Below are 13,495 nucleotides of genomic sequence, written 5' to 3'. Positions count from 1 at the left end.
ATCATGGTTGATATAATATCCTTTATATGAATATTAGCGTCACAGAATTGAGAGGCGCCTTTTAGATTATCATGTACACACACACCACACACAAACACACCCAGAGAGATGCCCTATCTAAATTAAAGCATACAAAACAGATGGTGACTAGGTTTTCTTCCTGTAACGTACATTCATTATTTTGTGTGCTGCATCATGGAACCATGGAGGAACAGTGATATCCTTTGAAGAGTGCTTAAATGAAACATTCCCAACTCTTTCTACTTGATTTCCATAGTATTTAGTTTCTAGCCTTCTAGACTTGTATGTTATTTGTAGTCAATTACTACTTCAACTGCTTTTGCATTAGTATTATTGTCAAGCCTGGCTATTTAATTTCTAGTTCTCATAACCTTATATTTGAATTGTGATATTTGATTCTTTTATGGTATTCTGGAGACTTCTTTATTTGAATAATTGTGTCTTCAAACTAGATGGAATGTCTAACAGATTCTGAGAACATAGAAGATGGAGCAAGACAATAGAGAACTGGACCATGAAAGAAAGAAACCATAGTTTATTAGAGGGGGAAAATATGAAAAAGAAACTCAGGGTAATTCCACTTTAAGCATGCTAGGTACAAGTTGATCTGGAGAATTGCTTTAGGATGCTTTCAATATTTTATTACATTATCCTAATAGCAATAAAGCTCATTCCAGAAATCCAAGGGGTTTTCATTTCCTGAATTTGCCAATTTCAAATGAAAAAAAAGGTAGACAAAGAAAAAATTGATTCTGACTTAGAAAAATGGGATATGGTTATAGTAGGTAATACCTCTTTAAGGAAAGTTCAAATTTTATTTACCTTGAAGAAGGAAGTGGTTTGCTCCTTGCTGGGATTAAAACATTATTTTTAGGACATTTGCAATTTGTATTTGCATTTGTACCATGCAGTAATTAATGTTCATTCTTAGGTAAGAATCATTTAAGGGTGTTCTATCTATTTTCTCTAAATAGCCTCAAACTTTGCAGTACCACCTTTCTGAATTTATCCTCCCTCCTGAGCTTCAGCACTGTCCCTCTTTAAAGCGTCCTACCAGTTCTGTGAGGGTCTCCAGAGATCACAACTATAAAAAAGACTTCACCATGCTTCTCTCAGTTGCCTCAGTCTGTAGTCAGCAAATTATATATCTGCCAGTAGTGGTGTTAGAGTAACACATAGTGACAGAGGAAACACCACTTCCATAACAAGATGGAGGAAAATCATAGTAAATCAGATGTACAACACCTCTGAAGTAAAAAGGGGTTTGAAGGGCTGCCACAAAGAAGAGAGGGTCAACCTATTTTCCAAAGCACCAGAAAGCAAGAAAAAGAGACAGTGGACTAATCAAGGAGAGAAGCAACCTAAAACTAAGATGAAATTTCCTAACAGTGAGAACAACCAACCAGTGGAACGGCTTGCCTTCAGACACTGTGGGTGCTCCATCACTGGAGGCTTTTAAGAAAACACTGGACAGCCATTTGTCTGTCCAGTCTCCTAACCCTTCCAGCTCTGTTATTCTGTTATTCAGGCCAAGTCTAAGGCAAAGTTGCTTTTTGAGGAAGACAAAGCTAGCACCTAGCTTGACTAAGGATAATCCATGTTCTCTGTTTATGTTTTACCTGGCATTGGATGGCACTAAATCAATAAAACAATATGTTATGGATTAAAGCCATAAACTCATTTGTGTGTTCTAATGTAATTGTAAGTGCTCAGCTCCGTATTTGGAACACTTTTGTTGGAGCCATTTTGTTAGTTCCGTATCCACAGCCCTTTGCTCATACTTTTATTTTAAAAATGCCATGTTAGTAGTTACCGCAACTCTTTTCTAAGCTCATCTTGGCTATGAGGGCCAAGAGGCTTCTGACTCCTGCTTTTTGTCCTTTGCTCAGTCTTTTTGCAGAAAATAATGACAAAAGTATTGTCAAGAGGAACCACCTGCACCCAAGGTTTCCTGGCTTGGGCCCAAGTTAACTCAAAGCTTGTTGTGTTTGCAAGTACTTCCCCTGAGGCTGACATCAGTGCCAGGTGCAGAGGGGAAAGAGAGGAGACGGAAGAGATGAGTTTCAAGGTTTTTTACCAACTGAGGATGGGGTTGGATTTCACAAAGCAGACGTAAAACATACTTTACAGTTTCCATCACAGCAGTTTCCCTCCAGCAAACACATTTGGATCCCAGAACGGGTTTTTCAGGTTGAAGCCCCTCTGAGTCAAGCCATAGTAGTTTTAATGGTCTGGGAAAATCCGGTTGGTTTTATGCCTGATAGGCAACGAGTTAAAAACAGAATATTACTGGCCTGACCAGAATTTTCATTCACCTGGCCAACTGCCGGAAAGGGAAGAATTTAAACTCTTAAAAATGGCATCGTCAGTTATCTTATTTTCCGTAATATGGAATCAGTTGTAAAAAAAGAGAAGAGAAGGAGGAGTTTGGGGAAGAGGCTCTCCATACACAATAACCTTTGGTTCTGACAGCTTTCAGCTGGGAGAAAGAGCTTTTCTTCTGACAGAAGGGATGTGTATTTTGTGAAACTTTGGGACTTAGAGCACTTTATTGTGAAGTGGTGTAGGACATTTTTCTTTTGATACAGAGCAGAAGGACTGTAGGTGAAATCGGGGCCCTCAAAATAGTAATAAATCATTCTGTAATGTTACGAATGGACCAGTAGTAGTGGCTCTGGTTTTATGAGAAATCTCCATTCCATTTATGAAATTCCTGTCACCCAAACAGAGGTAATTAATACTGTACAAAGGATTGCTAGCTTTCAACTCTTAAGGTTTTAGCTTCTTCAAGGTCCCCTGTAAAGGGATTAAATCTCTGGATATAAGGCAAGAAGATAAACTTCTGAACTTTTGAAGATCTTGGATCAGCTTGGTTAGGTGCTTGGTGAGGTCTGCAATTCTGTAATGGTCTTATCACCAGATCCTGGAGCCCCCTCATTCCGTGGCTTTCCTTCCCTGAACTTACTGGATATATGACAAAGCAAATAAGCAATAATCTCCAAGCATCTTGTCTTTTCCTTTTAGGAGAGCAAATGCTTGGAGATTATTGCTTATTTGCTTTGTCATATATCCAGTAAGTTCAGGGAATGAGCAAAAAAAATGATAAAAAAATCCCCTGAGGGTTCCTTAAAGTCCCCTTAAAGCTGAAAAACCTGAGCTTGGAATGCTAGCTTTCCTACTGACACAATGTTTTTAATCTCTTATCTATTGATGAACGGAATGGGTTCTCCCCCAAGTAATACTTTTCTATGAATTGCCAGCCAGCCAGCACTCAAGAGTGAGCAGTTGAATGACAGATTGTGACACTTTTAATGCTGGTGTACTATTGGAAAGCTCTCTACTGTAGGAGCAGATCAGGAAGAAAAGACAAATACATGGATTTTGATCCATAAGTCCTTGCCCACAGACTAAAGCAAGTTTTTATCAAGGCTTCTAAGAATTATTATCATTTCTGCTGCCAAGCTTTAAGTGTTTAATTTTATTTCTGATTTTAACTGTATTAATGTTGCATACACATACCGAACCCACACTCACAGCTGTTGAAGAAGCACAAAGACAGGACAGAAATTCCACATATAAAGATTAGCAAAGCAACTTTCTTCTCTCCTTTCCAGATGAAGGATTCTGCATTCCCATCCAGGAGATGGTTGCTGTGAGGCTTGGAATAGCCAGTAACAGAAAGGAGGTTTTGGATTCGACTAGGGATGAAAACTCTTTCACAGGTGAGCCAGAAGGATCCAGGTTTAGAGCATCTAGGTGGCTGGGTATTATTATGTATAATGAGGGTCACAAAAATCAAGTAAAAAAATGAAATCTGGGGTAGATGGGCTACAACTTTGGTTGCATGCTGAGACGCCCCATCTATCAGGGGAGCCCATTTTTGTTCAGAGCAATTCTTCTAAATAAGTCATGGTCCTTGTTTCTTATTGCTTTCATTGACTGCAGGAGAAGAGTGGAGAGACAACAAATAGTGTTTACACTATGAAGGCCAGACCCAAAGTTACACTTCTCTAGTTTACATACTCTAAGCTAGGTTTACAGGCTTTGCGGCAAAAGATTCAAGGACAAGGCTGAATTAAGATTATTTTTTTTACCATCTGTTTCTCAGCCTTGGATGTTGAAGGTACAGAGTGTTATGGGAATCCAGTTATTTTTAGTGCGTTGAAGCAAGTCATCACATTGAGCTATAATACAGTTTCTCTTTGGCGACACAGTGTCTTATATGAACACAGTAACTGTGGTTGGTTAGTTTGGTCTTTAAGAGTTATATGAACTCAGCTAATACAGTCAGCATCATCTTTCCCTGAAGCGTAAGCAGGAAATTCAGGAAGTAGGAATTCAGAATTAGACCCAATGTAACCTGAAGTTTGCAGGTGACTTTGGACTTTTTGCAGCCCAATTTTTCAATATGTTGGTCTATGAGCGTAATAAAGTTTTGATTTGATTTGATGAGTGCTTTGTATGTCACTTGGAGTTCCTGGTGAAAAGGCAGGATATAAATCTGAGAGCTGAATAATAATACAATTATTCAAGATGTTTGCATGCATGTGTAAATAAAGGTGCATAATTTCACATGCAAAATAGATTCATGACATCCCAAGCAATCACTCAATCTGATCCTGCTCATAAATCCTCTAACAATCACCCTAATGTTCTCTTCCCCGCTCTTTCTTTCTTTCTTTTTAGTTTTTTTTATACAGCGGGAAAAAGGAGAGTTTTGGAACCTTGGGATGCTGGAGTTCACTGCCCCATCCACATCTCAGCTAGCAACACGCTGGGTCACTGCCCTTCGGATCTGGATTCATCATCATGGTCAGTTCCTAGCCCAGCTGAAGTTTTCCTGGCCTTCTTAGGTGTGGCTACCATGCAAAGACAGGCCGCATATACACTGGTAGGGTAATGGCTTCCAAGAAGGGAACCAGGGAACCGCTCTTAATTGCAAGTAGCGCAGTGTCAGTCCTGCAAGGTAGATTAGATCAGGAAATGAAATGAACTGCTCTTAGTAGTAAAGGAAAAGTACTTCATACAGGATGTGCTCAAAGGTCATCTGTATTTTTTTTTCTTTTGAACGTCACTGAAAATATAGTTTTGAGTTGGTGTTAGATGAAGTCTTACCCTGCAGAAGGCAACTGCCTGATCTTGTTCAGGCTGGGAAGCTAAGTCAGGTTGAGCCAGGTTAGTAGGTGGATGGGAGGCTCCCACAAATACCAGGACTGAAGACTAGATTCTGAAAGAAAGCAATAGCAAGTCACTTCTGCATGTTGCCGAGCAAACTCAGCAACTTGAAGGAGCCTTTTTGCTCTAACCTTTCATCTCTGACACAAAATGACAGTTAGTTCAATCCTCCTTGTCCCGCAGCAGAGTTTTTGTGAATGTAAGCTATAAGGGAACAAAGAGAGAGCTCTTTCTTCATGCACTCTTAAGGTATTGATTAACTACAGAGAGAATCCAAATGCTGGACTAGATGGAACTTTGATCTCATCCTGCAGTCATTTACCTTTCCCTTCCTTCTGCCCCAGGTGTTACAAGGCCCAAGAGTCTCCTTGTCTTCATCAATCCAGTGGGGGGACGTAAGCGAGCAATGGAGATCTATCAAAGTCAAGTGGCTCCACTGTTTGCCCTGGCTGGGATCCATGCACAAGTTGTGGGTGAGTCCCATTATCTTCCTCCACCATTCCCTCTTTCCTTCCCAGTGTGGTCTTCTTTTATTTCCAGGGGCTTCCAACTTTCCTGTTGCTCTATCCTTTGAGTCTTATAATAGCAATAGCACTTAAAAATAGTAATAGCACTTAGACTTCTATACCATTTCACAGTGATTTACAGCACTTTCTGAGCGGTTTACAAATATCAGCATATTGCCCCCAACAATCTGGATCCTCATTATACCAACCTTGGAAGGATGGAAAGCTGAGTCAATCTTGAGCTGGTCGGGATCGAACTCCTGGCTGTGGGCAGAGTTAGCCTGCAATACTGCATTCTAACCACTGCACCACCACGGCTCCTAATAAACAGTCTCCTGCTTTCTTCCTATTTCCATCTTCTCAGAGACCTGCCATGCGAATGAGGCTCGTGATTACATCCTACAGCAAGATCTCTGTGGTTTCGATGGGTAAGTTTTTTTGTCTTAGTTTGCCTGCATCTGTATTGCCTGCTTTCTGAGGAAATTTGTGCCTCTAGTTCAATCTGGGCTATCCATTCAGTTCAATGAATGGCATCTTCTCCAACCTGTTGCCCTCCATTTCTCCTGGGACTGCAATACGCTGTACCTTCCAGCATGGGATTACATTTGGAGGGCACCACGTTGGCCAAAACTATTCTTTGAAAACCAAATGGATCTGCTCCAAGCAGACATTAGGGGTACCACAAAACAAGGGCTGTAAAGCAGATACATTTTCCAATGATTTGAATGCAAAAAAAGGAAGAAACCAACCTATTTGTTTTTTCCCCCAGGTTTGTCTGCCAGTCAAACCATGGAGAGAACTTCTAGCTAATTCCAAATGCTGTAATTCATTAATTCATTCACTGTCAGGTTTAGCCCAAGAATGAGGTAGAACAATCCAGCCAGGGTTCAGTTCTGTATTTGTTTATACACAATAAACAGACTCTTGCCAGACTAAACCCTTACTTCTCTCACCCAAGGCGACATCCCCTGGGAAATTCTTCCTCTGCCTCCTATCCAGCTCCAAGTTGTGCTACTTCTTGTCTCACCCCACACCTTGAAATGTGCTCTATCGTTCCTGGGAAATTGCTGTTTCACTGTAGTCCCTCACATCACCTTCCCATTCAAAGGCACTATCTCTCATATTCACAACTAGATTATAAAACTGAAGTCAGAACTGAAGAAGCTTCTTGGATGAGAAGCAAAATGCCTTCCTCAAGGAAAAAACAGTCCAGTTGCCTTTTGGAAAAACAGCTTTGAGACAACCATGACCTGGATGACTGAGAATCTCCACAGACATTATAAAGCCAGATTAGATACTTGATTCTACCATAAGTAGGCTAAAAATGGATTCTTAAAAAATACTATAGTTAGAAAAATGTTTAGATATTATGAACATTAGACATTTGATTTAAATCTGGTTTCTGAATCAATTTAAAAACGCGAATATTTCTGGCCTTCTTTGCAAATTAATTTTTTTTAAAAAATTCTGAAAGATGTTACAAAAAGGTTTTAAATATATGTATATGCATATATTTGCATGTTTAGTTTATTTAGAATATTTGTATTGCCTCCCGTCTTAAAACACTCTGCAGGCAACAGCAATAAAACCCCAGAAGTATATTTTAAAAATAATAAAACTGTAAAAACAAAACTAAAAAGTCTTTATTGCGCCCCAACAATCAACCCAAGATACACTCAGTCTACCCCGGTGCCTGGGTAAAAAAGCTAGGTCCTAATGGCCTTTTGGAAAGCTAAAATGGTGGAGGCCTGCTGAGTAACTAGGGGTGGGAAGGGTATTCCATAAGGTAGGAGCAGCTATGGAAAAGTCATGCTTCTGAGGTCCTGGTTGAAGGCAGCTTTTCAGGGAAGCGACCCAGAGGATGTCTATCCTCTCTGATCTGGTAGGAGAGGCAGATACTCTCAGGGAGAGGCAGTCCCACAAATAACCTACACAATCCAGTGTCATGCAGGAAGTTGGTAGCCAGCACCTTGAATTGTAGCCAGCAGGAAACTGGGAGCCAGCGCAGCTCATGCAACCGAGGTGTAATATGTGAATCTATAAATATGTGGCACTGTGAGCGCTGCTGTGTTCTGGACCACTTTTCAAGTGGTTTTTAAGGGAAGCCTTGGAAGTAAAGTGCATTGCAGTAATTCAAACGGGATACTACTACAGCGTGAGTGACCACATGCAAAGCCTCTTGGTCTGGGAAAGAGCTCAATTGGTGCACAAGCCCCCTCCCTACCCATGGCTGCCAGCTAATCGAATAGCAGGCGTGATTCAAGGAGGACTCCCAGATTGCAGACTAGATCAGTCCAGGGAAGTGCAACCCCATCCAGAATCAGAGATGACACATCACCAGACCCCGTGTGTGTGTGTGTGTGTGTGTGTGTGTGTGTGTGTGTGTGTGTGTAAAACCCAAAGCCACTGTGTCTTGCAAAGACTCAAATATAACAGTTAAATATTGCAGCTAAACTCAATCAAAAGAATTTTGAAATTTCAAAAAAACGTAGTTACTAAAATACAGAAAAAAAGTATGCAGTATGCATTTTGCATGAACAGAATCCCCCCCCCCCCGCGCAAATATTTCCAGCTCCAGCTCCAATTATGATGTGTGGAATTTAAGATTCCTTCTGATATGAATCTGACTTTGAGCATTTGGGGTCTAATTAGTGTCCATGAACTTCCTTGGATTGTATTGCTGGAAGGAGATAAAATAGTGTAAGAGGAAGTAAAGAAGAATACATTGTAGAAAAATAAAATGTCTGAAAGCTGTCTTGGCTGAATGTTGCTCCCCATCAGAGCTTCTGCCACTTAATTCTACTCACAGCATTAAGGGGTCACGAGCAACTCCAGAGGACATTTTTGCTCCATGCCACTCAACATTTATGTAAACAGGCACTGCAGTATCCTTGCCCCTCATGGAAGTGGGGAGAAATGGGAGAATCCCCATCATTTGCTTAGAAGGGGCCCATAAAGGCAGTTGCTTCAGATCCTGACTACAGATAGCCCTCAAATTATGATTGGTTGCTTAGCAAGCGTTCAAAGTTACGATGGACCCCTGGAAAGCTATTTGCGGCCAGTTTTGAAGTTCTGACGCTGCCTCCCCTCCCCTCACAGTCACATGACCACATTTTGGACTCATGGCAACTGCCCAGAATTATAGCCATTTGCAATATCCCACGGTCACCTGACCGTGATTTACATTTTTGCCAGAAACCAATGTTTATTTCTGGCAAAAACCAGCGCATCGTGAACAGTTGGTTCACTTAATAACTGTGGTGCTTGCTTAACAACTGCCACAATAAAAGGTTGTAAAATTGGGTCCAATCATGTAGTAAACTGCTTTACAGACATCATGATTTACAAGCCTAATTACCAGGCTCAATTACAATAGAAAGTTGAGGATTACCTGCAACTTGGCTCTGTCCCATTCCAGGCTGGTGAGCGTGGGAGGCGATGGCACATTCAATGAAGTGATGCACGCCTTAATCGACCGAACCCAGCAAAAGGCAGGGAAGCTCAAAGAGGACTTTGATGCAGAGCTTCTGTCCCCAAGACTTCGTATTGGCATCATTCCTGCAGGTAAGGCCAATAGCTCCCCCAGAGTAAGACTTGAGGCTTTCTTTAACAGCTGGGAAATAACGACTAAAACTTTAATCCAAGGTTCTGGGGGGAAGCAGACAGACTTCTGAGCTATTTTCCAGCAGTCGGGTGATAGGATGTCTTCTGTTTCTACTCCAGGTTCTACAGATTGTATCTGCTTTGCAACCGTGGGAACAAATGACCCCGTCACTTCTGCTCTGCACATTGTTATAGGTCAGTGATGGTGAACCTTTTAGAGACTGAGTGCCCCAAAACTGGCTCCGCCCCCACTCCACCCCCTGCCCCGCCCCCACCCCGTCCCCCACCCCGCCTGCCTGCAGGGCCACTCACCGCCTTCAGGGCCCGCCGCAGATCGCCCAGGCAGCCCAGCAGCGCCATGGTGGCCACGTCCTCTGCCCGCGCCACGCAGCATCAGCTGTGCGGGATGGGGCGTGAGGGCAGAGTCTTATCTACGCTGCCTGGCTGCCATGTCCTTGGCTGCACTGCTCTGTGTGGGCCACGCTCGGGGGCGACTCTCCTCCAGGGGGGCTGCTAGTGAGGAGGGGGTCATGGGAGGCGAGGCTGGGGCAACGGCACGTGTGCCCACAGAGATGGCTCCGAGTGCCGCCTCTGGCACGTGGGCCATAGGTTCGCCACCACTGTTATACATGCATAGCTAGCACACACTAACCATCTGTGACTGTTGAGAGTATAGTCCTTAAAACTGCCCTGAGTAGGGAATTTTGGAAAGCCAGATTTGGAAGTAAATCATCTGTAGGGCAAGCCTGAAAATGGCCTCTGACTCATCACTGGTCATACCCTTGCAATAAAAAGAACTCGGGTGCCTGCTTAGATGACTTCAGAGTGGGGCTGGCTATTTTGCACTTTGGACTTGAGAACAGAAGCATTGGCTTCCTTGGGAAAAGGTTGCGGGTCGATAGATACACAGCCCCATACCTAAAATGGAGGGAGAAAGTTGGGTGTTTTCCTTCCAGTCTCTTTCCCATGGGCCTTTCTTTCCTTCCCAGGGGACAGCCAGCCTCTGGATGTCTGCAGCATTTGGCATGATGGGATGCTTTTACGCTACTCCGTCTCCCTGGCTGGTTACGGTTTCTATGGCGATGTGGTGAGCACCAGTGAGAAGCACCGTTGGTTGGGGCCAGCGCGCTACACCTTTGCAGGTATCATTCGGCAGAAGAAGAAACCAGCCGGATAAAGGGAGCTGGGAGAGGGGAAGGAAAATGCAGACCCATAAAATGAAATTCTTCTTGATGGGCTTGAAAGAAATACAGGCTCAAGGGCCTACTAAGAGAGTACTCCTCTGTGCCCAGACAGTTTTAAATTCCAATTCTCAGGAATGACTGAAGTATTTTTGAAATAGGCACGATGCTATTTGAACAGTGGTGTTTCAGGAAAAAACATGATCACTTATTTTTATTTATTTACTCCATATCTGTCGAATATGATATAAGTTTATTTCCCCCCATCTCAGTCTTTTTGAAAAGGCACAAAAGCTGTTTATTGCAACAACAGCTATGATTTCTGTGTCAGTTGCCCAATTCTTCCAAAACCATTATCACGTGATCTACAAATTATCTTCTTTTCTGTATTCTTCACCATTCAACAGCTGCTGACTTAAAACATGGCCATGATGCTCCAGAATAGTGGTTCTCAACCTGTGGTTCGGGACCCCATTTGGGGTCGATCGACCATTTCACAGGGGTCGCCAAGCAAGGCTGTCCGCCATTTTTGTCCATTTTTTTTGTCCGCCATTTTTTTTCCCTTTTCCGGCAGGTGCCTTACCTCCCTTGGGCTGGGCCAGCTGGTGGTCGGCCTGCTCCGTCTCTGCCGCTTGCCAGCTACGCCTCGGCCGGCGCAGGGGGCGGAACCACGCATGTGTGGCGCTCCCGGGCAGGGAAAGTCCTCGACATACGACCGGTTGGGTAGTCCTCGACTTACGACCGGTTTAGTCCTCGACTTACGACCGGTTTAGTCCTCAACTTACGACCGGTTGGGGTCGCGGCATTAAAAAGGTTGAGAACCACTGCTCCAGAATTAAACAAAAGAACCTAAGAGTGGTGGTGGTGTGTGCTTGTGTAAATGTGTGAACACACCCAGCCCAAACCCTCCCTTCAGTTATTTCCTCTTTCAGGAGTCAAAGCAGTGCTAAGCAACCACAGCTATGAAGGCACTGTGGAATTCCAGCTAGCAGCGTCAGAGGACACCAATCCACGGGATCAATCACGTTGCCGGTCAGGGTACGTTGTGATGGGAAACTGCCACAATGGGATTTACAACCATGGGCAAAGTCCAGGAGCACAGCAGCAGAAAGGGGTGGAGCAGCTTTCTCCAATTCCTCTAATATTTTGGATTACAGACCCCATGATTCCCAGCTGGCTACGAATCATGAAAACCAGCTGGCTGCAATGCATTAAGACAGTGGTGGCGAACCTATGGCACGGATGCCAAAGGCGGCACTCAGAGCCCTCTCTGTGGGCACGTGCGCCGTTGCCCCAGTCCTAGGCCTTCAGCTGGGTTTTATAAAACCTTTTCGCTTTAGGCCTCCACCACTGTGTACAAAAAAAAAAGGTTCAATCAATCAGTCAATTTCAACTTCTCGCTGGGAAAAAAAAGATCTTGCAAAGTTGGAATTGATTGATTGAACTTTTTAGTCCCACCCAGTCTGCTGTTACCACTGCAGCCACGCCCACCCAATGGGCCACACCCACCCGGCACCCAACGATGCATAAGTGGATTTTGGGTTGCAGTTTGGGCACTCGGTCTCTAAAAGGTTCGCCATCACTGCATTAAGAGGACTAATTGGGGAAGAATACACGATCAGATTATAACACTAGCTCTCCTTTTCAGCTGCATGGTCTGTTCTGAGTCTAGCAAAAACCTTCTGAGTGGAAGCGAAGAAGAACGTTCTTCGGAATACACAAAGCAGGCAGGTAAAAGGACCAAAACTTTTTTTTTAATAACAAAGGATTGACATTGAAAATAATCTTGCTGTAAATTAATCTTGAAAATTAATTAATAACTGAAAATCAATTTGCTGTAATCCTTCTGATAAGAAGCCTTTAAGGCAGTGTTTGTCATGCAGGACCAATCTGGATCAGTCACTGGAACAGAGGTTTAATCTTCTGAGCTTTCGAATTTGTGTTGGAGCCCATTCTCAAGAGAGAATTTCCCCGAGGATGAGGTCCAGCATGAGTCTGAAAGCTCAGAAGACTAAGCCTCTGGTCCCAATGACTGGTCCCAGATTGGATCCTGCAACGTTATCCTGGGACAGGTACATTTGCCTTCATTCATGAGTGTTTGTCATTCATAGCAACTTTTAAGATCAGACTTCAACTCCCAGAATTCCCCAGCCAGCATGCTGAGAGTTGAAGTCTATTCACCTTAAAGTTGCTGAGGTTGAGAAATACTGCCATAAGTTAAGTAAGCATTTTTGGCTCATCACCCTCACCTCCTTCATACTGGGGCTAGCCTGGGGCCAAGAGTGTGCATCTCACCCTGGATCACTAGCTAAACTTTAGTCTTCAAATCTAATCTTAGTTCTCTTGGCTGTACCTGCACGGGCAATGAGGCCTCAAATCTGACAAGCCAAGTTGAGTGATGATGTATGAGAGAAGCAAAATCTACATATAATCCAGCTATTTACTTGTCACAGAATCTGCTTTTACTAGCATTTTTTTTTTAAAAAAAAGCAAGCTATGCACAATCAAAGGTCTGATTATGTTTCCAGCTCGTGTCTTGTTAGGTTGGTCAAATTTGATTTAGGAAGTAGTCTCCCTTGTCTGAAGCTGGTTGACATTCATGATGGGCAAGTTCCATGTAGTTGAAATGGAGATGGCATCTATGAACCCTGTGATTATTAAATAAAAGTACAGAATCCTGACTCAGAGGACATTTGGATGCTCTGCTGCCTGAGTGCTTTCCTCCCCACCCCCCAGGTTACGTTGCCAATTTTATTGCAGATTGCCAAATTATAGTGAGGTGGGTTTTTTTAAAAAAAGTAATAAAATAGGTGTGCAAAGAAGAAATAACATAGACCAGTGGTGGCGAACCTATGGCACGCGTGGCAGAGGCGGCACTCAGAGCTCTCACTGTGGGCACGCGCGCCATGCCCTGGAGATGGCAACCGTCCCTCTTCAACCAGCCACCCGCTAACTCGCTGAGGTCCCACGTGGCCGGATGCATCCCAGCATCTTTGTGCAGGGGCCGAT

General features: G+C 43.4%; 1 protein-coding gene across 1 annotated transcript in view; it reads left to right on the top strand.

Annotated features, from left to right (window-relative positions):
• LOC107284208 (ceramide kinase-like) overlaps window positions 1-13,495 on the top strand; it is a 22,305-nt gene that overhangs the window by 4,862 nt on the left and 3,948 nt on the right. The window contains exons 2-10 of the mRNA XM_015812229.1: window positions 3,636-3,743; window positions 4,708-4,833; window positions 5,541-5,669; window positions 6,067-6,130; window positions 9,121-9,266; window positions 9,426-9,500; window positions 10,295-10,447; window positions 11,419-11,524; window positions 12,135-12,217. Coding sequence (XP_015667715.1) covers window positions 3,636-3,743; window positions 4,708-4,833; window positions 5,541-5,669; window positions 6,067-6,130; window positions 9,121-9,266; window positions 9,426-9,500; window positions 10,295-10,447; window positions 11,419-11,524; window positions 12,135-12,217 — 990 coding nt within the window. The remainder of the gene's footprint in view (window positions 1-3,635; window positions 3,744-4,707; window positions 4,834-5,540; window positions 5,670-6,066; window positions 6,131-9,120; window positions 9,267-9,425; window positions 9,501-10,294; window positions 10,448-11,418; window positions 11,525-12,134; window positions 12,218-13,495) is intronic.

This window comes from Protobothrops mucrosquamatus, unplaced genomic scaffold (genome assembly GCF_001527695.2).
Source record: "Protobothrops mucrosquamatus isolate PMUCROS unplaced genomic scaffold, P.Mucros_1.0 scaffold76, whole genome shotgun sequence".
Taxonomy (NCBI): domain Eukaryota; kingdom Metazoa; phylum Chordata; class Lepidosauria; order Squamata; family Viperidae; genus Protobothrops; species Protobothrops mucrosquamatus.
Note: the sequence above shows the minus strand (reverse complement) of the source record. Positions and strands in the feature narration are given on the sequence as shown.